The following is a 25,970-nucleotide window of genomic DNA, read 5'->3' on the forward strand; positions in this document are numbered from 1 at the left end:
GACTGTACTGTATGATCAGAAGTAGTAACTAGATGTTTAAGAATCAGATTCAGATAAGTTTTAGTAATGATACTTAGTTCAACAGATAGAGAGGTCCTATAGGGGAGGACCAAGTCAATGTGAGCTTGAAACTCTGAACAAATAAATACCAAGTCAGGCAGAGTAAAAAGTAAATTTAGATTAAAAAGTTACTATTAAAATACAAACCACACAGCTCTTCAAGGTAGAGTTTGAGAAGCTGCATAATATACCCTCCTGCTACTTAGCCTAAATGGTGAGCAAATAGAAATTTTTCTACCTAAAATGAAAATATACAACCCCAGCACTCACAGAAGTACGCAAAAGATCCAGATGCAAACAAATTTAAGTTTTATTGCAACAAAAGATGGTAAAGTTGAGGTGGAAAGCGACTTGGTAAAGACGTTTCGGCCGAACCTCGGCCTTTGTCACGGTCGCTAAAATGATAAAGAATAAAATGCTTTTACAAAGTTGGCAATAAAATTTACAAAAATACAGTATGAACAAATGAAAATAATAATATGAAAATAACATATATAGATGAGTTATCTCTGTTTACATGAAATTATATAGCGCTGTCACCTCAGATATACACAGAGAACAATTATTATACATTATAAGGAAAAATAAAAATATTTTAATACTGAACTGTATAAAGAAAATTGCGTGATCAATTAGTGGAACACGTAACACAAGAATTAAGGAAATCATAATCATCTATGAAAGAATAAGTCATAATGATCTATAAAAACAAGACTAGGGGCTGAATAGTCAGAACAAAATTAAGTTAAATATGCTCAAGGAGGATCTAGCAGTATATAACTGTATGTGGCATAAACAATCTGGAAACCTCTGATGGTGATGCAATACCTAGGTTACATATATTGATTTAGTTTTGTTATTGTGGTGGGGAGAGGAAAGAGTCCTCACTGTAGACCATACCATAAAGTACCGGTAGAAAATAAAGGACAGTGTGAAAAGGAACAAACACTAGAGGATAAACTAAAGGGAGAAAGTAAGAGGAAAGACATGTGCTGCTGTACCTGTAAGACGATATCACTGGTATGGGTTGTCCGCCGGATATTCCCTGTGTGTCTGTGCTATGTGAGTTGCGTCTGTGTTTATACCAGACCAACCGGAACTGATGTCAGTGGTACAGCCAGAGCCGTCTAACAGCTGATATGTGAGTGCAGTGAATATTCATGAGGTAATTATAGCAAGGGACCGTGAAAAAGAAACCTTCTGGGAGTATTGACAGAGCCATCTAGCTGCTGATATGTGAGTGCAGTGAATATTCATGAGGTAATTATAGTAAGGGACCGTGGAGAAAGAGAGCAAAGGGACCTAGCAGCTGATGTGAGTGCAATGAATATTCCTGAGGTTATTATAGTAAGAATGTGTGTTAGTGTGTGTATATATATATATATATATATATATATATATATATATATATATATATGTGAGTGGCATGTAATGAAGGAATGCAACTATATAGAGAAGTATGTTGACAGAAACTGATTGGACGCTATCTAGTTGCCATGACAACGAACCAGAGAAGGAAAGGGACCGTATGTCTGAAGGTATAGATGATCTCAGCCCATGTGTATGGGATGTCAATGTAAGGATAGATGTAGGAACGGTATAGAAGGTGATAGTAGTCATGGCAACATGGAGAGAAGGGAAAATTAGAAAAATTAGAAAAAATTTTGAAAAAATAAAAAATAAAAATCAGAAAAAATATATATGTATAAAAATGAAGGAATAAAGATGAGATTTGACAGCCGGTTTTATGGTACTTTTACCTGGTCCATGTGGATGTGTTTTTTCTCTAGCGTGTCTAGAAACAGAAAAGACAACAAATTAGAATATGCAAGTCAAACAAGATATAGGAACTGGCATTAATACATGAACTGCACAGAAGATAATAGGGTTTCGTATCAATTCATTAGGTCAAATTCCCTATTGAGACCCCTGGGACTTAAGGTTTGTAATGTATGTATCCAGTAGGATTCCCGTTCCTTAAGTAAATGTATGTGGTTGCCACCTCTACGTGGTTGAGGAACGTGTTCAATTATCTGGAACTGAAATTGGGAAAGTTGATGATTAGCCTTACTGAAGTGGTCTGGTAATGGTAACCAGTTTTTGTTACAGCGGATAGTAGATTTGTGGCTTGTTATGCGATCCCTAATGTGTTGTGTGGTTTCGCCCACATATATTAGCCCACACGGGCACTTTACCAGGTATACCACAAAATTGGTATCACATGTATAGAAGCCTTTTATGGGAAAAGATTTATTAGTGTGGGGATGCTGGAACCGATCACCTATGATAACGTTGGAGCAGCATGAGCAATGGAGGCATGGGAAAGTTCCATTATGTCTGGGTCGTAAGAAAGTTTGTCTGGGCAATTTAGTGTTGCTGCCAATGTCTGCTCTAACCAATCTATCCCTGAAATTGGGTGGGCGTTTGAGGCACATCATCGCAGGCGACTTAAATTCTAGAATGGTCGGGTAGGCTGTACTGAGGTGGTGCCAATGTTTTCTAATAATTTGTTGGAATTTTGGAACCAAAGGGTGATATGTATGTACAAACAGAATTCTATTTAGTTTAGTGTCGTTGCGGGTGGTACAAGGTGTGTGATCTTCTTGAATCGTATTATGCAGTTCTTGTTGAAGTATCCGTGAAGGATAACCTCTGTCTTTGAATTTGTCAGTCATTTCTTGTAATCTAGTGTGTCGTGTTGTCTCATCTGTTACAATCCTAGAGATGCGTTTATATTGAGATTTAGGAAGTGAGGTTTTAGTTTTATACGGATGGTTACTCTGGAAATGGAGCAGGCCATTTCTGTCTGTGGGTTTGGTATATAGATCGACAACTAGATGGCCAGTGTTATTTTTCTTAACCAACGTGTCCAGGAAGCTTATCTCCTGTGAACTCAGATTTAATGTAAATTGTAGACCCTCACGTATGGTGTTAATTTCCTGGACAAAATCTATGGCAGATTGTTCAGTACCTTTCCATATGCAAAATATGTCATCTATATATCGATGCCAGCAGATTGCATTATCCCTGAATCTAGGATTGGTGTAAATGTGGGTAGATTCGAATTCTGCCATGTAGGCATTGGCATATGGAGGAGCCATGTTAGAACCCATAGCAGTGCCATTGATCTGTTTATAAAAGTTGTCCCCAAATAAGAAATAATTCTCATTCAGAATTAATTCGAGTAGTTCTAAACATAATGATTTGGAATTCATGGACATATCGGTAGTGTCCAGGAGGCTACTTGTGGCTGCTAGGCCATCTTGATGTGTGATGGATGTGTATAAGCTATTGACATCCAATGTAATTAGGAGGCTAGTAGGCTCAATCTGATGTAGACTTTTAATAATCTGTAAAAAATGGCTGGTGTCCAGGAGAAATGATTTGGTTTTTTTAATGAGGGGAGTCAATATTTTTTCTAAAAAGATGGCTAATGGGGATGAAATAGAGTCGGTGGAGGCAACTATTGGTCGACCAGGGGGATTGATTAAAGACTTGTGAATTTTTGGTAGGACATAAAATACGGGAGTTATTGGAAACGGATTCTGTAAAAATGTGTGTGTTTTGTGATCAATTGTATTAATATCAAGGTGATGATCAATGATGGAGTTGATTTTATGGCGTATATCGGAAATAGGGTCTCTTGGTATTTTGAGGTAGGTGTTACTATCAGTAAGTTGGCGATTGATTTCAGAGACATAATTATTATAATCAAGTATTACAATGGCCCCTCCCTTATCGGCTGGTTTAATTATGATTTCCCGGTTATGTTGTAAATCCCTTAAGGATGTCCTTTCTTCAGTGGACAAATTTTTTTGATGGGGATAGTAGCCCAAATTGTAATCGTGCAAGACGACATCAATGTCTCTTTGTACAAGTTCAATCACCGATTCTGTAGCGTGGTAGATTTTGGGGGGAGCAAAATTGCTTTTGCTACGGAGGCCCAAATTAGAAATAGAAATTTCTGAGCACACGTCTCTAGGCTGTTGGGAAGTGGATAGATCAGTAAGTCCAAAGTGTGTCTTGAGTCGTAATGATCTGTAAAAGTAGTTCAATTCCTGCTGGAGAATGAACGTATTACAGGGGGCGGTGGGGCAGAAGGACAAGCCTTTCTGTAAGACTGACAGTTCTGTTGGCGTAAGGGAATGAGAGGAGAGATTGACGACCAGGTGGTTCTTCCTACCTGGGACCTCGTCTGTATGTTGGTGTCTCGACCTCGTCCATCTCCTCCCCGCCCGCCTGGTGGTCCGTTTCGGCCTCTCCGATTGCCTAAAAAACGTGGAGGACGTCGACCAATAGAGGAGTCGCTGCCAGAACTGGAGAAATTTTCTGTTTGTTGTCGTGGTTGGCGCCATGAATTTGCGTAAGTTGACGACTCGTTCCATCGGTAAACCCTGTTGTTATCGTAATCCGTTGCGTCCCTCTGGAATTTATCACGTTTTCTTAGTTGTATGGTCTTAGAAAAGTCGTTGATGGCAATGTCGGTACGTGTTTTCAGATTCTCCCATTCACTGGGGCTTAGAGTTGCTGATAGTTGATTTTCCAAAGCCTTGATTTTAATATCGGATTCTGAAATTCTGGTTTGTAGATGAGAAATAGTAAGTAGAATCAAATCCAGTGAGCATTTGTTTAAGATCCTCTGGAATTGTTGACAGTATTCTTCATCGTCAGAAAAGAGGGTTGGTCGAAGGTGACTCCTGAGGCCACGTGGTATTCTCTCCAATCTATGATATTCCGCCAGAGTTGTGCGATGCAGGTCATAGGAGGTATATTTTCGTAGTTCCTTTTCGTAGTCTCGTGTACGTAGTTCCTGCGGAGGAATTCTCAAAAAGTCTCCTGAGTTGGTGACTTGTGCCAAAATATTGGCCGTGGTAGTGGAATCGAAGGCAAAAGTTGATGACGTCATCTATATCAGGGTGCAAGACATCCAAGGTACAGTAGTAATCAAAAATAGATATTGGGATGCACTCCTCAATCAATTGGCGTGGTGCTAGTAAGGTAGGGACGAGAATCCCACAATATTGAAAATATACAACCCCAGCACTCACAGAAGTACGCAAAAGATCCAGATGCAAACAAATTTAAGTTTTATTGCAACAAAAGATGGTAAAGTTGAGGTGGAAAGCGACTTGGTAAAGACGTTTCGGCCGAACCTCGGCCTTTGTCACGGTCGCTAAAATGATAAAGAATAAAATCAAGGCTTTGGAAAATCAACTATCAGCAACTCTAAGCCCCAGTGAATGGGAGAATCTGAAAACACGTACCGACATTGCCATCAACGACTTTTCTAAGACCATACAACTAAGAAAACGTGATAAATTCCAGAGGGACGCAACGGATTACGATAACAACAGGGTTTACCGATGGAACGAGTCGTCAACTTACGCAAATTCATGGCGCCAACCACGACAACAAACAGAAAATTTCTCCAGTTCTGGCAGCGACTCCTCTATTGGTCGACGTCCTCCACGTTTTTTAGGCAATCGGAGAGGCCGAAACGGACCACCAGGCGGGCGGGGAGGAGATGGACGAGGTCGAGACACCAACATACAGACGAGGTCCCAGGTAGGAAGAACCACCTGGTCGTCAATCTCTCCTCTCATTCCCTTACGCCAACAGAACTGTCAGTCTTACAGAAAGGCTTGTCCTTCTGCCCCACCGCCCCCTGTAATACGTTCATTCTCCAGCAGGAATTGAACTACTTTTACAGATCATTACGACTCAAGACACACTTTGGACTTACTGATCTATCCACTTCCCAACAGCCTAGAGACGTGTGCTCAGAAATTTCTATTTCTAATTTGGGCCTCCGTAGCAAAAGCAATTTTGCTCCCCCCAAAATCTACCACGCTACAGAATCGGTGATTGAACTTGTACAAAGAGACATTGATGTCGTCTTGCACGATTACAATTTGGGCTACTATCCCCATCAAAAAAATTTGTCCACTGAAGAAAGGACATCCTTAAGGGATTTACAACATAACCGGGAAATCATAATTAAACCAGCCGATAAGGGAGGGGCCATTGTAATACTTGATTATAATAATTATGTCTCTGAAATCAATCGCCAACTTACTGATAGTAACACCTACCTCAAAATACCAAGAGACCCTATTTCCGATATACGCCATAAAATCAACTCCATCATTGATCATCACCTTGATATTAATACAATTGATCACAAAACACACAAATTTTTACAGAATCCGTTTCCAATAACTCCCGTATTTTATGTCCTACCAAAAATTCACAAGTCTTTAATCAATCCCCCTGGTCGACCAATAGTTGCCTCCACCGACTCTATTTCATCCCCATTAGCCATCTTTTTAGAAAAAATATTGACTCCCCTCATTAAAAAAACCAAATCATTTCTCCTGGACACCAGCCATTTTTTACAGATTATTAAAAGTCTACATCAGATTGAGCCTACTAGCCTCCTAATTACATTGGATGTCAATAGCTTATACACATCCATCACACATCAAGATGGCCTAGCAGCCACAAGTAGCCTCCTGGACACTACCGATATGTCCATGAATTCCAAATCATTATGTTTAGAACTACTCGAATTAATTCTGAATGAGAATTATTTCTTATTTGGGGACAACTTTTATAAACAGATCAATGGCACTGCTATGGGTTCTAACATGGCTCCTCCATATGCCAATGCCTACATGGCAGAATTCGAATCTACCCACATTTACACCAATCCTAGATTCAGGGATAATGCAATCTGCTGGCATCGATATATAGATGACATATTTTGCATATGGAAAGGTACTGAACAATCTGCCATAGATTTTGTCCAGGAAATTAACACCATACGTGAGGGTCTACAATTTACATTAAATCTGAGTTCACAGGAGATAAGCTTCCTGGACACGTTGGTTAAGAAAAATAACACTGGCCATCTAGTTGTCGATCTATATACCAAACCCACAGACAGAAATGGCCTGCTCCATTTCCAGAGTAACCATCCGTATAAAACTAAAACCTCACTTCCTAAATCTCAATATAAACGCATCTCTAGGATTGTAACAGATGAGACAACACGACACACTAGATTACAAGAAATGACTGACAAATTCAAAGACAGAGGTTATCCTTCACGGATACTTCAACAAGAACTGCATAATACGATTCAAGAAGATCACACACCTTGTACCACCCGCAACGACACTAAACTAAATAGAATTCTGTTTGTACATACATATCACCCTTTGGTTCCAAAATTCCAACAAATTATTAGAAAACATTGGCACCACCTCAGTACAGCCTACCCGACCATTCTAGAATTTAAGTCGCCTGCGATGATGTGCCTCAAACGCCCACCCAATTTCAGGGATAGATTGGTTAGAGCAGACATTGGCAGCAACACTAAATTGCCCAGACAAACTTTCTTACGACCCAGACATAATGGAACTTTCCCATGCCTCCATTGCTCATGCTGCTCCAACGTTATCAAGGGTGATCGGTTCCAGCATCCCCACACTAATAAATCTTTTCCCATAAAAGGCTTCTATACATGTGATACCAATTTTGTGGTATACCTGGTAAAGTGCCCGTGTGGGCTAATATATGTGGGCGAAACCACACAACACATTAGGGATCGCATAACAAGCCACAAATCTACTATCCGCTGTAACAAAAACTGGTTACCATTACCAGACCACTTCAGTAAGGCTAATCATCAACTTTCCCAATTTCAGTTCCAGATAATTGAACACGTTCCTCAACCACGTAGAGGTGGCAACCACATACATTTACTTAAGGAACGGGAATCCTACTGGATACATACATTACAAACCTTAAGTCCCAGGGGTCTTAATAGGGAATTTGACCTAATGAATTGATACGAAACCCTATTATCTTCTGTGCAGTTCATGTATTAATGCCAGTTCCTATATCTTGTTTGACTTGCATATTCTAATTTGTTGTCTTTTCTGTTTCTAGACACGCTAGAGAAAAAACACATCCACATGGACCAGGTAAAAGTACCATAAAACCGGCTGTCAAATCTCATCTTTATTCCTTCATTTTTATACATATATATTTTTTCTGATTTTTATTTTTTATTTTTTCAAAATTTTTTCTAATTTTTCTAATTTTCCCTTCTCTCCATGTTGCCATGACTACTATCACCTTCTATACCGTTCCTACATCTATCCTTACATTGACATCCCATACACATGGGCTGAGATCATCTATACCTTCAGACATACGGTCCCTTTCCTTCTCTGGTTCGTTGTCATGGCAACTAGATAGCGTCCAATCAGTTTCTGTCAACATACTTCTCTATATAGTTGCATTCCTTCATTACATGCCACTCACATATATATATATATATATATATATATATATATATACACACACTAACACACATTCTTACTATAATAACCTCAGGAATATTCATTGCACTCACATCAGCTGCTAGGTCCCTTTGCTCTCTTTCTCCACGGTCCCTTACTATAATTACCTCATGAATATTCACTGCACTCACATATCAGCAGCTAGATGGCTCTGTCAATACTCCCAGAAGGTTTCTTTTTCACGGTCCCTTGCTATAATTACCTCATGAATATTCACTGCACTCACATATCAGCTGTTAGACGGCTCTGGCTGTACCACTGACATCAGTTCCGGTTGGTCTGGTATAAACACAGACGCAACTCACATAGCACAGACACACAGGGAATATCCGGCGGACAACCCATACCAGTGATATCGTCTTACAGGTACAGCAGCACATGTCTTTCCTCTTACTTTCTCCCTTTAGTTTATCCTCTAGTGTTTGTTCCTTTTCACACTGTCCTTTATTTTCTACCGGTACTTTATGGTATGGTCTACAGTGAGGACTCTTTCCTCTCCCCACCACAATAACAAAACTAAATCAATATATGTAACCTAGGTATTGCATCACCATCAGAGGTTTCCAGATTGTTTATGCCACATACAGTTATATACTGCTAGATCCTCCTTGAGCATATTTAACTTAATTTTGTTCTGACTATTCAGCCCCTAGTCTTGTTTTTATAGATCATTATGACTTATTCTTTCATAGATGATTATGATTTCCTTAATTCTTGTGTTACGTGTTCCACTAATTGATCACGCAATTTTCTTTATACAGTTCAGTATTAAAATATTTTTATTTTTCCTTATAATGTATAATAATTGTTCTCTGTGTATATCTGAGGTGACAGCGCTATATAATTTCATGTAAACAGAGATAACTCATCTATATATGTTATTTTCATATTATTATTTTCATTTGTTCATACTGTATTTTTGTAAATTTTATTGCCAACTTTGTAAAAGCATTTTATTCTTTATCATTTTAGCGACCGTGACAAAGGCCGAGGTTCGGCCGAAACGTCTTTACCAAGTCGCTTTCCACCTCAACTTTACCATCTTTTGTTGCAATAAAACTTAAATTTGTTTGCATCTGGATCTTTTGCGTACTTCTGTGAGTGCTGGGGTTGTATATTTTCAATATTGTGGGATTCTCGTCCCTACCTTACTAGCACCACGCCAATTGATTGAGGAGTGCATCCCAATATCTATTTTTGATTACTACTGTACCTTGGATGTCTTGCACCCTGATATAGATGACGTCATCAACTTTTGCCTTCGATTCCACTACCACGGCCAATATTTTGGCACAAGTCACCAACTCAGGAGACTTTTTGAGAATTCCTCCGCAGGAACTACGTACACGAGACTACGAAAAGGAACTACGAAAATATACCTCCTATGACCTGCATCGCACAACTCTGGCGGAATATCATAGATTGGAGAGAATACCACGTGGCCTCAGGAGTCACCTTCGACCAACCCTCTTTTCTGACGATGAAGAATACTGTCAACAATTCCAGAGGATCTTAAACAAATGCTCACTGGATTTGATTCTACTTACTATTTCTCATCTACAAACCAGAATTTCAGAATCCGATATTAAAATCAAGGCTTTGGAAAATCAACTATCAGCAACTCTAAGCCCCAGTGAATGGGAGAATCTGAAAACACGTACCGACATTGCCATCAACGACTTTTCTAAGACCATACAACTAAGAAAACGTGATAAATTCCAGAGGGACGCAACGGATTACGATAACAACAGGGTTTACCGATGGAACGAGTCGTCAACTTACGCAAATTCATGGCGCCAACCACGACAACAAACAGAAAATTTCTCCAGTTCTGGCAGCGACTCCTCTATTGGTCGACGTCCTCCACGTTTTTTAGGCAATCGGAGAGGCCGAAACGGACCACCAGGCGGGCGGGGAGGAGATGGACGAGGTCGAGACACCAACATACAGACGAGGTCCCAGGTAGGAAGAACCACCTGGTCGTCAATCTCTCCTCTCATTCCCTTACGCCAACAGAACTGTCAGTCTTACAGAAAGGCTTGTCCTTCTGCCCCACCGCCCCCTGTAATACGTTCATTCTCCAGCAGGAATTGAACTACTTTTACAAATCATTACGACTCAAGACACACTTTGGACTTACTGATCTATCCACTTCCCAACAGCCTAGAGACGTGTGCTCAGAAATTTCTATTTCTAATTTGGGCCTCCGTAGCAAAAGCAATTTTGCTCCCCCCAAAATCTACCACGCTACAGAATCGGTGATTGAACTTGTACAAAGAGACATTGATGTCGTCTTGCACGATTACAATTTGGGCTACTATCCCCATCAAAAAAATTTGTCCACTGAAGAAAGGACATCCTTAAGGGATTTACAACATAACCGGGAAATCATAATTAAACCAGCCGATAAGGGAGGGGCCATTGTAATACTTGATTATAATAATTATGTCTCTGAAATCAATCGCCAACTTACTGATAGTAACACCTACCTCAAAATACCAAGAGACCCTATTTCCGATATACGCCATAAAATCAACTCCATCATTGATCATCACCTTGATATTAATACAATTGATCACAAAACACACAAATTTTTACAGAATCCGTTTCCAATAACTCCCGTATTTTATGTCCTACCAAAAATTCACAAGTCTTTAATCAATCCCCCTGGTCGACCAATAGTTGCCTCCACCGACTCTATTTCATCCCCATTAGCCATCTTTTTAGAAAAAATATTGACTCCCCTCATTAAAAAAAACAAATCATTTCTCCTGGACACCAGCCATTTTTTACAGATTATTAAAAGTCTACATCAGATTGAGCCTACTAGCCTCCTAATTACATTGGATGTCAATAGCTTATACACATCCATCACACATCAAGATGGCCTAGCAGCCACAAGTAGCCTCCTGGACACTACCGATATGTCCATGAATTCCAAATCATTATGTTTAGAACTACTCGAATTAATTCTGAATGAGAATTATTTCTTATTTGGGGACATCTTTTATAAACAGATCAATGGCACTGCTATGGGTTCTAACATGGCTCCTCCATATGCCAATGCCTACATGGCAGAATTCGAATCTACCCACATTTACACCAATCCTAGATTCAGGGATAATGCAATCTGCTGGCATCGATATATAGATGACATATTTTGCATATGGAAAGGTACTGAACAATCTGCCATAGATTTTGTCCAGGAAATTAACACCATACGTGAGGGTCTACAATTTACATTAAATCTGAGTTCACAGGAGATAAGCTTCCTGGACACGTTGGTTAAGAAAAATAACACTGGCCATCTAGTTGTCGATCTATATACCAAACCCACAGACAGAAATGGCCTGCTCCATTTCCAGAGTAACCATCCGTATAAAACTAAAACCTCACTTCCTAAATCTCAATATAAACGCATCTCTAGGATTGTAACAGATGAGACAACACGACACACTAGATTACAAGAAATGACTGACAAATTCAAAGACAGAGGTTATCCTTCACGGATACTTCAACAAGAACTGCATAATACGATTCAAGAAGATCACACACCTTGTACCACCCGCAACGACACTAAACTAAATAGAATTCTGTTTGTACATACATATCACCCTTTGGTTCCAAAATTCCAACAAATTATTAGAAAACATTGGCACCACCTCAGTACAGCCTACCCGACCATTCTAGAATTTAAGTCGCCTGCGATGATGTGCCTCAAACGCCCACCCAATTTCAGGGATAGATTGGTTAGAGCAGACATTGGCAGCAACACTAAATTGCCCAGACAAACTTTCTTACGACCCAGACATAATGGAACTTTCCCATGCCTCCATTGCTCATGCTGCTCCAACGTTATCAAGGGTGATCGGTTCCAGCATCCCCACACTAATAAATCTTTTCCCATAAAAGGCTTCTATACATGTGATACCAATTTTGTGGTATACCTGGTAAAGTGCCCGTGTGGGCTAATATATGTGGGCGAAACCACACAACACATTAGGGATCGCATAACAAGCCACAAATCTACTATCCGCTGTAACAAAAACTGGTTACCATTACCAGACCACTTCAGTAAGGCTAATCATCAACTTTCCCAATTTCAGTTCCAGATAATTGAACACGTTCCTCAACCACGTAGAGGTGGCAACCACATACATTTACTTAAGGAACGGGAATCCTACTGGATACATACATTACAAACCTTAAGTCCCAGGGGTCTCAATAGGGAATTTGACCTAATGAATTGATACGAAACCCTATTATCTTCTGTGCAGTTCATGTATTAATGCCAGTTCCTATATCTTGTTTGACTTGCATATTCTAATTTGTTGTCTTTTCTGTTTCTAGACACGCTAGAGAAAAAACACATCCACATGGACCAGGTAAAAGTACCATAAAACCGGCTGTCAAATCTCATCTTTATTCCTTCATTTTTATACATATATATTTTTTCTGATTTTTATTTTTTATTTTTTCAAAATTTTTTCTAATTTTTCTAATTTTCCCTTCTCTCCATGTTGCCATGACTACTATCACCTTCTATACCGTTCCTACATCTATCCTTACATTGACATCCCATACACATGGGCTGAGATCATCTATACCTTCAGACATACGGTCCCTTTCCTTCTCTGGTTCGTTGTCATGGCAACTAGATAGCGTCCAATCAGTTTCTGTCAACATACTTCTCTATATAGTTGCATTCCTTCATTACATGCCACTCACATATATATATATATATATATATATATATATATATATACACACACTAACACACATTCTTACTATAATAACCTCAGGAATATTCATTGCACTCACATCAGCTGCTAGGTCCCTTTGCTCTCTTTCTCCACGGTCCCTTACTATAATTACCTCATGAATATTCACTGCACTCACATATCAGCAGCTAGATGGCTCTGTCAATACTCCCAGAAGGTTTCTTTTTCACGGTCCCTTGCTATAATTACCTCATGAATATTCACTGCACTCACATATCAGCTGTTAGACGGCTCTGGCTGTACCACTGACATCAGTTCCGGTTGGTCTGGTATAAACACAGACGCAACTCACATAGCACAGACACACAGGGAATATCCGGCGGACAACCCATACCAGTGATATCGTCTTACAGGTACAGCAGCACATGTCTTTCCTCTTACTTTCTCCCTTTAGTTTATCCTCTAGTGTTTGTTCCTTTTCACACTGTCCTTTATTTTCTACCGGTACTTTATGGTATGGTCTACAGTGAGGACTCTTTCCTCTCCCCACCACAATAACAAAACTAAATCAATATATGTAACCTAGGTATTGCATCACCATCAGAGGTTTCCAGATTGTTTATGCCACATACAGTTATATACTGCTAGATCCTCCTTGAGCATATTTAACTTAATTTTGTTCTGACTATTCAGCCCCTAGTCTTGTTTTTATAGATCATTATGACTTATTCTTTCATAGATGATTATGATTTCCTTAATTCTTGTGTTACGTGTTCCACTAATTGATCACGCAATTTTCTTTATACAGTTCAGTATTAAAATATTTTTATTTTTCCTTATAATGTATAATAATTGTTCTCTGTGTATATCTGAGGTGACAGCGCTATATAATTTCATGTAAACAGAGATAACTCATCTATATATGTTATTTTCATATTATTATTTTCATTTGTTCATACTGTATTTTTGTAAATTTTATTGCCAACTTTGTAAAAGCATTTTATTCTTTATCATTTTAGCGACCGTGACAAAGGCCGAGGTTCGGCCGAAACGTCTTTACCAAGTCGCTTTCCACCTCAACTTTACCATCTTTTGTTGCAATAAAACTTAAATTTGTTTGCATCTGGATCTTTTGCGTACTTCTGTGAGTGCTGGGGTTGTATATTTTCAATATTGTGGGATTCTCGTCCCTACCTTACTAGCACCACGCCAATTGATTGAGGAGTGCATCCCAATATCTATTTTTGATTTCTACCTAAAATGGCAGAAAACACACCATTTTGGAGATGGAAAGGACGGCTAGAGGGGAAATGGAGGAGGCCGTAATTTTTTAATTACATTTTTTTCCTTGGTGTTTTTTTTTTCCATTTGCTAACGATTTAGTCAAAGTAGCTCAAAAGTAAATGTCTTTATAATACATGATATTGTAAAGTAATGTAATGGGAAATTTTGGCGCATGCCCGTTTTGAGTAAAAATGTTAGCTTTTTGAGACTTTATGCTGTTTTCGCGTCTTTTCAAATAGTAAGTCGGGACCAGCGGGAGAGCGGATCTCCTGCATGACATTTAATTTACACCTGCAGATATTATAGCTGACAGCTATGCTAACTGGTGTAGATGTCAGTTTGTGGAGCACTGACAACCCAAGTTGTGCCATATTTATTCAGAGCTGTGGGCTTCTTGGAGTATGTTCACATTCAATTTTTCCTTTTCGTCAGAGGAATGCGTCGGGAGAAGTCTCTACGTATACCTCCAACGGAAGGCTGTATAGGCATAGAGTGGGATATATCACCTGAACTCCCCGGGCACAGCGTTACTTTATGCAATAGGCTCGGAAAGCCCCTGACGTTAGCAACGCTCTAACAGGGGATTTTGCTCCCAGGGAAGCCCCTGACAACACTGTCCATAAATGGACACTGACGTTAGGAGCTTTAAGATGCCAAAATCCTAGGCCAGAACACTGGCATTGCACTGGCTGGGGATTCCACTCCTGGAGGGAGCCCCTGACGTCACTGTCCATATATGGATTCTGCTCCTGGAGGATCCCTTGATGTTACTGTCTGTACATAGACAGTGACATTAGGGGCCTTGTAATGTGAGGATTCCAAGTCGGAGCGTTGGCAGCGCTGTGGCCGGGAATTACGCTTGTAGAGAAAGCCTCTCACTTTACTGTGCATATATGGCTTTAAATATCCATATTTGGCTTTAAACTCTGGAGTCCCCGGCCAGAGCATCTCAAGCACTCACTGGCTGGGAACTCCTAACTTAGGAAAGCCCTTTATGTCACTTTCACTATATGGACAGTGATGTTAGGAGTTTAAAAACCCAGAAAACCATGGCCAGAGCGTCGGCAATGCTCTGGTTAGTGATTCCTCTCCTGGAAGGAGCCCCTGATGTCTGTCAACTGGTTATGGTAGTAGTCGGATATGATTTTTAATAAATTGAAACCATTTTTTTAAGCTTTAAGAACAAGGTTTGACAATGATAAGTTCTACCCATGTGTATCTAATGCTGATATGTATCCATGCTCCTTACTCATTTTAATATTGTGTGATTGAACTTGGTAACTTGGTATGCTTGGCTGACTGTACTGTATGATCAGAAGTAGTAACTAGATGTTTAAGAATCAGATTCAGATAAGTTTTAGTCATGATACTTAGTTCATCAGATAGAGAGGTCCTATAGTGGAGGACCAAGTCAATATGTGAGCTCGAAATTTTGAACCAAAAAAAAATCCAGAGTAAAAAGTAAATTTAGATTAAAAACTTACTATTAAAATACAAACCAGACAGCTCTCCAAGGTAGAGTTTGAGAAGCTGCATACTATATTCTAATGCTACTTTGCCTAAATGGTAAGCAAATAGATTTTTTTTTTCTACCTAAAATGGCAGAAAACACACCATTTTGGAGATGGAAAGGATGGCTAGAGGGGAAATGGAGGAGGCCATAGTTTTTTAATTGCTTTTTTTTCCTGGGTGTTTTTTTATTCCATTTGCTAACAATTTAGGCAAAGTAGCTCAAAAGTAAACATTTTTAAAATCCGTAATTTTGTGAAGTATTGTAATTGGAAATTTTCACGCACACCTGTTTTGAGTAACAATGTTAGCTTTTTGAGACTTTATGCTGTTTTCGCATCTTTTAAATAGTAAGTTGGTACCAGCAGGAGAGGGGACCTCCTGCATGACAGATTTAATATAATTTACACCAGCGGATATTATAGCTGAAATCTATGCTAGCTGGCGTAGGTATCTGTTTGTGGAGCACTGAACACCCAAGGTGCACTAAATTTGTTCAGAGCTGTGGGCTTCTTAGAGTATGTTCACATTAAGTTTTTTCTTTTCGACTGAGGTATACGTCGGGAGAAGACTGTACGTATACCTCCAACGGAAGGCCTCGACGTATACCATTGTATACGCATACAGTGGGATATGTCACCTGAATTTCTCGGGCACAGAGCTACTTTAAGCACTAGGCTCGGGAAAGCCCCTGACGTTTCTGCCCATATATGGACAGTGACTACAGGGGTTTTAAGATGCCGGAATCCTAGGCTAGAACATCGGCAACACTCTGGACAAGTTTTCTGCTCCTGGAGGAAGCCCCTAACGTCACTGTGTATATATGGACAGTGACGTCAGAGGATTTGAGATGCTGGAATCCCTAGCCAGAGCATCGACAATGCTGTGGCAGGGAAAATCGGTTCTGAGGGAGCCTGTGATGTCACTTTCCATATATGGACAGTGATGTCAGGGGCTTTCAACTATGGAGTCCCCAGCCAGAGCATCGAAAGCCCTCTGGCTGGGGGCCCCTGTCTTGGGAAGGCCCTTGACATCACTGTCCATATATGAACAGTGATGTTAGGAGCTTAAAAACTCAGAATCCATAGGCAGAACGTTGGCAACGCTCTGGCTGGGAATTCCGCTCCTTGAGGAGACCCTGAGAACACTATCCATAAATGGACTGTGAGTTCAGGAGCTTTAAGATGCCAAAATCCTGGGCCAGAACCTTGGCATTTCTTTAGCTGGGCATTTCCACTCCTGGAGGGAGATTCTGATGTCAGGGTCAAAATATGGACAGTGACGCTAGAAGCTTTAAGATGTTGGAATCCCCGACCCGAGCATTGGCAATGCTCTGGCCAGGGGTTCTGCTCCTGGAGGAAACCTTGACGTTACATAGATAGTAATATTAAGGGATTTGTAATGCGAGAATTTCAGGCCAGAGCGTTGCCAATCCTCTGGCCAGTGATTCCGCTCCTGGAAGGAGCCCTTGACGTCAATCTCCAGATATGGACAGTGATGTTAGGGGCTTTGAGATGCCGGAATCGCCGGCCAAAGCGTCGGCAATGCTCTAGCCGGGGATTCTGCTTCTGTAGGATCCCCTGACTTTACTGTCCATGTATCGACAGTGACGTTAGGGGCTTTCTAATGCAAGTGTCCCAGACGAGACCATTGGCAAAGCTGTGGCTGGGGACTCGACTTCTAGAGGGAACCCCTGACGTCATTGTCCATAAAAAGGCGGTAACGTCAGGGGCCCCACTAGTACTGGAATTTCCGACCAGAGTGCTACCGATGCTCTAGACCGGGGTCCGAATAGTTCAAAGATTATTTCAGTAGGCTTCGGTTTAATATTGGTGTATAAAAATGTCAGTCTTTTTTAATTCCACCCATTGGTTATATGCAACAATGGGAGGTGAGGTCCTCTTGCTCGACAGATTTACTATAAGTTACATCAGGCATTGGCGTAAATTATAGCGGAAATCCATGGCAGATTGTTTCTGGCGTCGATTTCAGTTTGTGGACCCTTGACAGCCAAAGTTGTATCAAATTTATTAAGGGCCATGCTGATATATAATCATGCTTCTTACGTATGTTTTAATATTGTGTGATTGAACATGATGTTCTAGACTAGATAAAAAGTTACTATTAAAAAAAAACAAAACAGACAGCTCCCTACCAAGTTAGAGTTTGAGAAGCTGCATACTATACTCTCCTGCTACTTTGCCTAAATGGTAAGCAAATTGATTATTTTCTTTTTCTACCTAAAATGGCAGAAAACACACCTATATTGGAGATGAAAAGGACGGCTAGAGGGGAAATGAAGGAGGCCGGTGTTTTTAAATTGCATTTTTTTTCCTAGGTGTTTTTTATTCTATTTGCTGACAATTTTGGCAAAGTAACTCAAAAGTAGATGTGTTTATAATACTTGATTTTGTAAAGCAATGTTATGGGTCAAATTAAAGACATTGAGGGAGACCTATTAAATATCTTGCGGTAGTTATCTGACAGAAGAAAAGTTGCAAATTATGTTGCACGCCTGTTTTAAAAAAGAATTATGTTTTTTTGGAAAATTATGCTGCTTTCGCCTCTTTCCAAACAGGAAGTGGGTCCCAGCGGTAGGGGGTTCTGCTGCACGACAGATTCAATATAAACACAACAGAAATTAGTGTAAATCATAGCGGAAATATATGCAAGCTTGTATCTGGCATAGCTGTGAGTTTGTGGAGTCCTGACAGCCCATGTTGCGGCAGATTTATTAAGAGCCGTCCGCTTCTTAGTAAATTTATGGCAACTTACTTCTGAAGGTTTCTGTTTAAAACCGGTATATGAAATGCCAGTCCTAATAAATTCCCCCATTGCATTCATGTAACCAGCTTTAGGACTTAAAAGTCAATTATCACAACAAGTGACATTGTTAGTTGTTAAGGTAGGGTAAATGAATTAAGGTAGTCGGATATGAGCTTTAATGAATTGAAAGTATTGTTTTAAGCTCTTTAGAGCAAGGTTTGACAATAAAAAGTTCTTCCCATGTGTATGTAATGCTGATATGCATCCATGCTCCTTACTTATTTTAATATTGTGTGATTGAATTTGATATGCTTGCCTGACAGTACTGTATGATCAGAAGTAATGGCTAGATGTTTAAGAATCAGATTCAGATAAGTTTTAGTAATGATACTTAGTTCAACAGATAGAGAGGTCCTATAGGGGAGGACCAAGTCAATGTGAGCTTGAAACTCTGAACAAATAAATACCAAGTCAGGCAGAGTAAAAAGTAAATTTAGATTAAAAAGTTACTATTAAAATACAAACCACACAGCTCTTCAAGGTAGAGTTTGAGAAGCTGCATAATATACCCTCCTGCTACTTTGCCTAAATGGTGAGCAAATATAATTTTTTTCTACCTAAAATGGCAGAAAACACACCATTCTGGAGATGGAAAGGACGGCTAGAGGGGAAATGGAGGAGGCCGTAGTTTTTTTATTAAATTTTTTTCCTTGGTGTTTTTTTTTCCATTTGCTAACGATTTTGTCAAAGTAGCTCAAAAGTAAATGTCTTTATAATACATGATATTGTAAAGTAATGTAATGGGAAATTTTGGCGCATGCCTTTTTGAGTAAAAATGTTAGCTTTTTGAGACTTTATGCTGTTTTCGCGTCTTTTCAACTAGTAAGTCGGGACCAGCGGGAGAGCAGATCTCCTGCATGACATATTTAATTTACACCTGCGGATATTATAGCTGACATCTATGCTAACTGGTGTAGATGTCAGTTTGTGCAGCACTGACAACCCAAGTTGCACCATATTTATTCAGAGCTGTGGGCTTCTTGGAGTATGTTCACGTTCAATTTTTTCTTTTGGTCAGAGGTATGCGTCGGGAGAAGTCTCTACGTATACCTCCAACGGAAGGCTGTATAGGCATAGAGTGGGATATATCACCTGAACTCCCCGGGCACAGCGTTACTTTAAGCACTAGGCTCTGAAAGCCCCTGACGTTAGCAACGCTCTGACTGGGGATTCTGCTCCTAGGGAAGCCCCTGACAACACTGTCCATAAATGGACACTGACGTTAGGAGCTTTAAGATGCCAAAATCCTAGGCCAGAACACTGGCATTGCACTGGCTGGGGATTCCACTCCTGGAGGGAGCCCCTGACGTCACTGTCCATATATGGATTCTGCTCCTGGAGGATCCCTTGATGTTACTGTCTGTACATAGACAGTGACATTAGGGGCTTTGTAATGTGAGAATTCCAAGTCGGAGCGGTGGCAGCGCTGTGGTCGGGAATTACGCTTGTAGAGAAAGCCTCTCACTTTACTGTGCATATATGGCTTTAAATATGCATATTTGGCTTTAAACTCTGGAGTCCCCGGCCAGAGCATCGCAAGCACTCACTGGCCGGGAACTCCTGACTTGGGAAAGCCCTTGATGTCACTTTCACTTGACCATGGGATTACAGAGCTCGCCCCATTTCGAACCCTTTTGCTTACCCTTCCCTTCATACCGTTCACCCCCTTTCTTGCTTCCAGGCCTTTTTTCCTCCTCCCATGTCACTCTCCCATCCCCAGTGAGACACACGAGACAGTGGGTTGGAAAATTTCGGCCACAGCAGCCATTTTATTAACAAATGAACATAAAACATAACTTTATAAATAACATTACTATTAAAGGGGAAGTCCTTGGAGCTCCAAAACTTTGGCGCCTAACTGCCCCCTGTATAGCTACTTACTCCCAGCCATCTCCCTACAGGCTCAGAGGCACCTTTCTGCTCCGCAGTTGGCTTGCCAAGTATGTAAAACCACTCCCCGGGACACCACCCAGCAGGAGTCCAAAATACGCCCATCTCCATGAGCAATTATGCATTTGTTAGGGACCATACCTCTGATGAATCCCCCCACTTCAAATTACCACCAACTCCAAGGACCCCCCAATCCGCCAACAAAGCCACCGTGACTCCGCTCCTACCAGTCACCACCAGCCGACTCCTGTAAAAGAAAAAACACCAGCAGCAACAAAGAATACACATTGCTAAACAAAACATAACACCTGTCCTTAAGGGAGGGCGGGCGGGACAAGGTCTAAACAGTTTTCCTGGGGCGTGAATGGCGCAAACCTGTCCCTCACCCTTCCTATATGCCCTCTGTTAACCTCGCCCCCTTTCTCCTCCACCTTCCTCCCCCTCCTCCATTTGAACTTTTCACCTCATTCCTTCTCCCCTGCAACCCTGGTCATGTCTGCCTCCCCCAATCACTTCTTGATGTGTCCGGCTGTTTCTTGACCATGGGATTACTACAGAGCTCGCCCCATTTCGAACCCTTTTGCTTACCCTTCCCTTCATACCGTCCACCCCCTTTCTTGCTTCCAGGCCTTTTTTCCTCCTCCCATGTCACTCCCCCATCCCCAGTGAGACACACGAGACAGTGGGTTGGAAAATTTCGGCCACAGCAGCCATTTTATTATCAAATTTACATGAACATAAAACATAACTTTATAAATAACATTACTAGGAAAGGGGAAGTCCTTGGAGCTCCAAAACTTTGGCGCCTAACTGCCCCCTGTATAGCTACTTACCCCCAGCCATCTCCCTACAGGCTCAGAGGCACCTTTCTGCTCCGCAGTTGGCTTGCCAAGTATGTAAAACCACTCCCCGGGACACCACCCAGCAGGAGTCCAAAATACGCCCATCTCCATGAGCAATTATGTATTTGTTAGGGACCATACCTCTGATGAATCCCCCACTTCAAATTACCACCAACTCCAAGGACCCCCCAATCCGCCACACGAGCATACTTAGACCACCTTTAAGCATTCAAGCCCCCACCATCCATCATTGCGCGCTCGATTCCCACCTGAATCCGCAAAGCCCAAAGGTCAATGCCCACCGCATTCAGATGCACTCCATCACCTAGCCAATACTTCCCTTGGCCATCCTCGAAATCATAGTGCCGCACAAAAAAACCCCCGTTTTTCACCACAAAGCTGGAAACCGCCCGATTAACTTTCACCCAGGCCTTGTTTACACGCTCTACCGAACGCGCATTTCGCAATACACTCCGCGGCACGATTTCCGACCAAATCACCTTCACCTTCGGAAAACAGGACCAAAGCCGGAGAAGGTCATACTTAACATCCCGAATTAATTCTCTAAACGGACGAGTACCTAAGTCGTTCCCCCCCCACATGAAGGACCAACAAATCAGGAACCCGATCCAACTGCGCATACCGATGGAAATCCGGCAAAACTCGACTCCACACCATGCCGCGCGTGCCCAGCCAGCGTATCACCACCGACGACCTTTGGAACCCCAGTTGCCGCCCATCTGGCCGCACATCAGCCCTTAACGCCCCCCAGTGCACATATGAGTGCCCAAGAATCCACACCAGTGCAGGTGAACCATCTGAAATAGAAGAATAACAACGATGACACCAACCGAAAACAGCATGCTGAGACGAGAAAACAAATCACATAAAGTGGAGACGCACGTAGGACTTATACCTCCCAGAATCCCAACGACCTATGCGCTTCACCACATCAGGCCCCAAACCCCATGACGCAGCCTCCGTGGCTTCCCCAATACGAAAGGAGTGTGGTGAATAAATACCCTTATCCAAACCCAACACCTCCAAACATCTACAGAAGACAGCGATGTGACTGCGCATGAGCAGTAGCGCACGCTGAAATACAGGTTTAGAATAAGCACTTGGGAACAGTCGCCGGTTCCCGGGTACATACAGTCTTGCTGAAATGCAAGTTTAGTAGAAGCACTCGGGAACAGTTGCCAGTTCCCGAGTGCAGGCGGGGACTTGGGCAGCGCTAATGTTGCGCATGCGCAGTTGCAGCTACACCAAGCACTCGGGAATAATTGGATGTTCCGGAGTGAAAACGAAATAAAGCGTGTTCATGAGAACATTGAAAGCGACCACAAAGCCATACTATGGTCGGGATGTGTCTTTTCCCGACCATAGCCAGGAGAATGGGTTATGGTCGGATCCAAGGGCAACCAGTAACACAACAAAACTTCTGCAACAAAGGCGTTGAGTACATAATGGCATGGCTTTATAAGCATTCACACATGGCAGACCTGGGAGCCTTGTTTAGGCCGCCGGTTGCCATGGCACCTATCAGGAACCTGCGATTGCGCTGATGGTGACAGAAGAAGCCCCCGCCATCTGTTTACCCATGTAGATGCCCCACTATTGACCACAGCAACTGAGGGGTAACGTGCCGGGATCTACGCTATTTCCCGCACCATCCAAGTACTGTACATTTACGGTACTTTCTGCTAACTGCATGGCACTGTATATGTATGTCACCCAGTGGTTAAATTACAGAAAGCTGACATCAGTACCGTGAATTTCTAGGTTTATAGGATTTGCGTCTGTAAGTAAATAAACCGTATGCAACCCCAATGGCAGCCTCTAACTGTGGTGCACGGTTGGGTAAACGTTCTTTTGGCACTTGCCCCCTCCCCACCTAGTGCTGCACATGGAATAATACAAGACGTTTTTGGGCATGTGCAGTAGCCTGGGGCTGCTCTGCTTGTATGTACCAAGATGATGAAGCAAGCGGGCCTTGGACATTTCACCCATCTGCCCTTAACAACAACCCACCCCCAAATCTGGAACTTCTACAGAGCAGAGAGTAAGCCGGAGGGCATGAATAGCAGAAACAGTGAGGAAAATCCTGACCTAGAATGGATCCAATTGTAGCAAACTATCAGCTGCGAGAAATATCAGGCATGTTCCTGGATATAAACAAGAATATTCCCATTCACTGACCCCAAACAGATATCTTAAAAATGCTGAGGAATTAGTAAGTTGCCGAACTTTTCATTATACGAAATTTAAGCATCTAGTTACATGAAACCGGAAAATCCCTATTATATTGCCATTTTATAGAGATCAGTGGTAAAATAGTGGCCACTCGGGGCCACAAATATGGATAACCAGGCCTGTACCTCTAGTTGTGCCTGTGACAATGCATCACCCTCAACTTATTCTTAAGGACCATGAAGTGTTTGAGCTTCTACATGGACCTAACAAGCGATCTGCTGGAGTCCCTTATCTGCACATATTCAGGGCGGAGGTGCCTTGCTGGGGGCTCCACTACATAAATATCCTGCAGACTGTCCGGAAACAAAATGTACTTCTCAGTCGTATGTATATATGTATGGAGCATGTGCTCACTGTATATACTGTACTCCCTCCTTACTGTCCTCATATATACTGTATATAATGTACTGTTCAGTTATATGTATATATAGGATGTGTCCTCACTGTATATACTGTACTCCCTCTTTACTGTCCTCATATATACTGTATATAATGTACTGTTCAGTTATATGTATATATAGGACGTGTCCTCACTGTATATACTGTACTCCCTCTTTACTGTCCTCATATATACTGTATATAATGTACTGTTCAGTTATATGTATATATGGGACAGGGTCCGCTCTCTAATCAGGATTTTTAAGGTGCTATGGATAAAACATTATCCCCTACTATACCTTTTCCTGTAATATTATAATAAATATTGGATTTCTCTCTTTCTAAACAGACTCCGCTCCCACTGGACAACATGCAGGGCTCCCATGTTACGTCATCGCCATAGAAACTGTTCGGTTTCCAACCATCGTAGAACGGACAACTAACCGGCAACTGAAAGCTCCTCCCAATGTATTAATGTCACTTCTGTATGGACAGGTAAGATTTGTCTATCCCCTTCAATGGGTTTTCCCATGAAGGACATTTATGACATCTCCACAGGATATGTCATAAATGTCAGATAGATGGGAGTCCCACCTCTGTGACCGGCGCCTATCTCCAGAACGAGGCCCCCTAAACAGTGGCGGATTAAGTAGGCCATAGGCCCTGGGCTGTTACCCAAACATGGGGCCCCCCTACTCCTCCGCCGCCCTGCCACTACCTTTTTGTGCAAGCATTAACAGATGGATGTTACGATTCCCCTTGTCAAAGGGCTGCGTCCCTACATACTGACAGTATCACACTGTGCAGGGACACATCCTCCTGACAAGGGGAATGGTAACACGCAATTGTCTATCAGTCCTGGACTGCACAAAGATATTTTGTGAAAGACAAGGATTTCCTATAAAAAACATGTCAGGAGAGGAGACAGATTCTCTATAAATCTAGTGACTCACAGAAGGTAAAGTAAAGCACCACACACACAGCCCCCGTAGAAAGCGCCACACACAGCCCCTGTCGATAGCGCCACACACACAGCCCCTGTAGATAGCATCACACACACAGCCCCTGTAGATAGCTTCACACACATCCCCCTCCCATTGTATATAGTGCCACACAGCCCCCTCTCCCCTTGTATATAGTGCCACATATCCCCCCTCCCCTTGTATGTAGTGCTACACAGCAATCACCCCCCTGTATATTGCCTCCAAAACAAAACATTGTACTTACCTTGCCCCGTTCCCGCGACGGACGGTGCGCTGCACTGTCTCCAGGCAGAACACATGCTCATATCAGCGTGATGCAGTTACGTCATCACGGCGGCCTGCCCAGGGAGTCTTCCCAGCACCTTATAGGCTGCAGTCCTAACTTGGCCTGAAGCCTATATCATTAATTCATATCTGCGTCCTGAGGATGCAGATACAAGTGAATGTGGCTGTCGCTAGCATCGGGGCCCCCTCCAGTTCTAGGCGCCAATGGGCTTGAGGGGGCCCGTGCAGCCCAGCCAATAAATGTTATGGGCTTGGCAGCCATGGGCCCCCTGGGAGCCTTGGTCGGCTGCCCGAGCCTTCCTAACGATGATCCGCCGCTGCCCCCAAACCCAGTTATAGCTTTTTGTGCTCATGCTGCTTCCTGGTCACTTCTTGATGACATGGTTGGAAGTTACAGAAACAGCGGTGAGTGCCTCGAATTTCTATCTTCTATATATATATATATATATATATATATATATATACATTGTTAGGGATCTGCCAGGTACTTCATCTAGCTACACTCCTGGGATTAATCAATCCACACCTGAGGCCAGACCTGTTCGACTGACACCTTCTCCCACCAACCAG

General features: G+C 41.9%; 2 protein-coding genes across 4 annotated transcripts; one reads left to right on the forward strand and one right to left on the reverse strand.

The window, feature by feature from the left end:
• Positions 1–324: 324 nt before the first annotated feature.
• Positions 325–5,218, reverse strand: LOC142728772 (uncharacterized). Its single transcript, XM_075849145.1, has 3 exons — positions 4,244–5,218; positions 1,821–1,855; positions 325–455 (listed from the first exon to the last, which is right to left on the reverse strand). The coding sequence occupies exons 1-2, from the start codon at positions 4,964–4,966 to the stop codon at positions 1,847–1,849; spliced, it is 732 nt and encodes a 243-aa protein (XP_075705260.1). The 5' UTR covers positions 4,967–5,218; the 3' UTR covers positions 325–455; positions 1,821–1,846.
• Positions 5,219–5,536: 318 nt separating this feature from the next.
• LOC142728749 (uncharacterized) lies at positions 5,537–14,330 on the forward strand. Of its 3 annotated transcripts, XM_075849130.1 has the most exons (5): positions 5,537–5,625; positions 8,014–8,048; positions 9,402–10,391; positions 12,780–12,814; positions 14,170–14,330. In XM_075849130.1, the coding sequence occupies exons 3-4, from the start codon at positions 9,669–9,671 to the stop codon at positions 12,786–12,788; spliced, it is 732 nt and encodes a 243-aa protein (XP_075705245.1). In that variant the 5' UTR covers positions 5,537–5,625; positions 8,014–8,048; positions 9,402–9,668; the 3' UTR covers positions 12,789–12,814; positions 14,170–14,330. The 3 variants fall into 3 exon arrangements, with proteins under 3 accessions (XP_075705245.1, XP_075705246.1, XP_075705247.1); XM_075849131.1 differs by lacking the exons at positions 5,537–5,625; positions 8,014–8,048 and adding an exon at positions 8,445–8,795; XM_075849132.1 differs by lacking the exons at positions 5,537–5,625; positions 8,014–8,048 and having other exon boundaries at positions 9,195–10,391.
• Positions 14,331–25,970: the final 11,640 nt, after the last annotated feature.

This window comes from Rhinoderma darwinii, unplaced genomic scaffold, assembly GCF_050947455.1.
Source record: "Rhinoderma darwinii isolate aRhiDar2 unplaced genomic scaffold, aRhiDar2.hap1 Scaffold_69, whole genome shotgun sequence".
Taxonomy (NCBI): Eukaryota; Metazoa; Chordata; class Amphibia; order Anura; family Rhinodermatidae; genus Rhinoderma; species Rhinoderma darwinii.

What these genes read in the sequence shown, in the direction of transcription:
- LOC142728772 (XM_075849145.1), bottom strand. Translation starts at nt 4,966, where the DNA reads ATGACGTCATCAACTTTTGCCTTCGATTCCACTACCACGGCCAATATT.
- LOC142728749 (XM_075849130.1), top strand. Translation starts at nt 9,669, where the DNA reads ATGACGTCATCAACTTTTGCCTTCGATTCCACTACCACGGCCAATATT.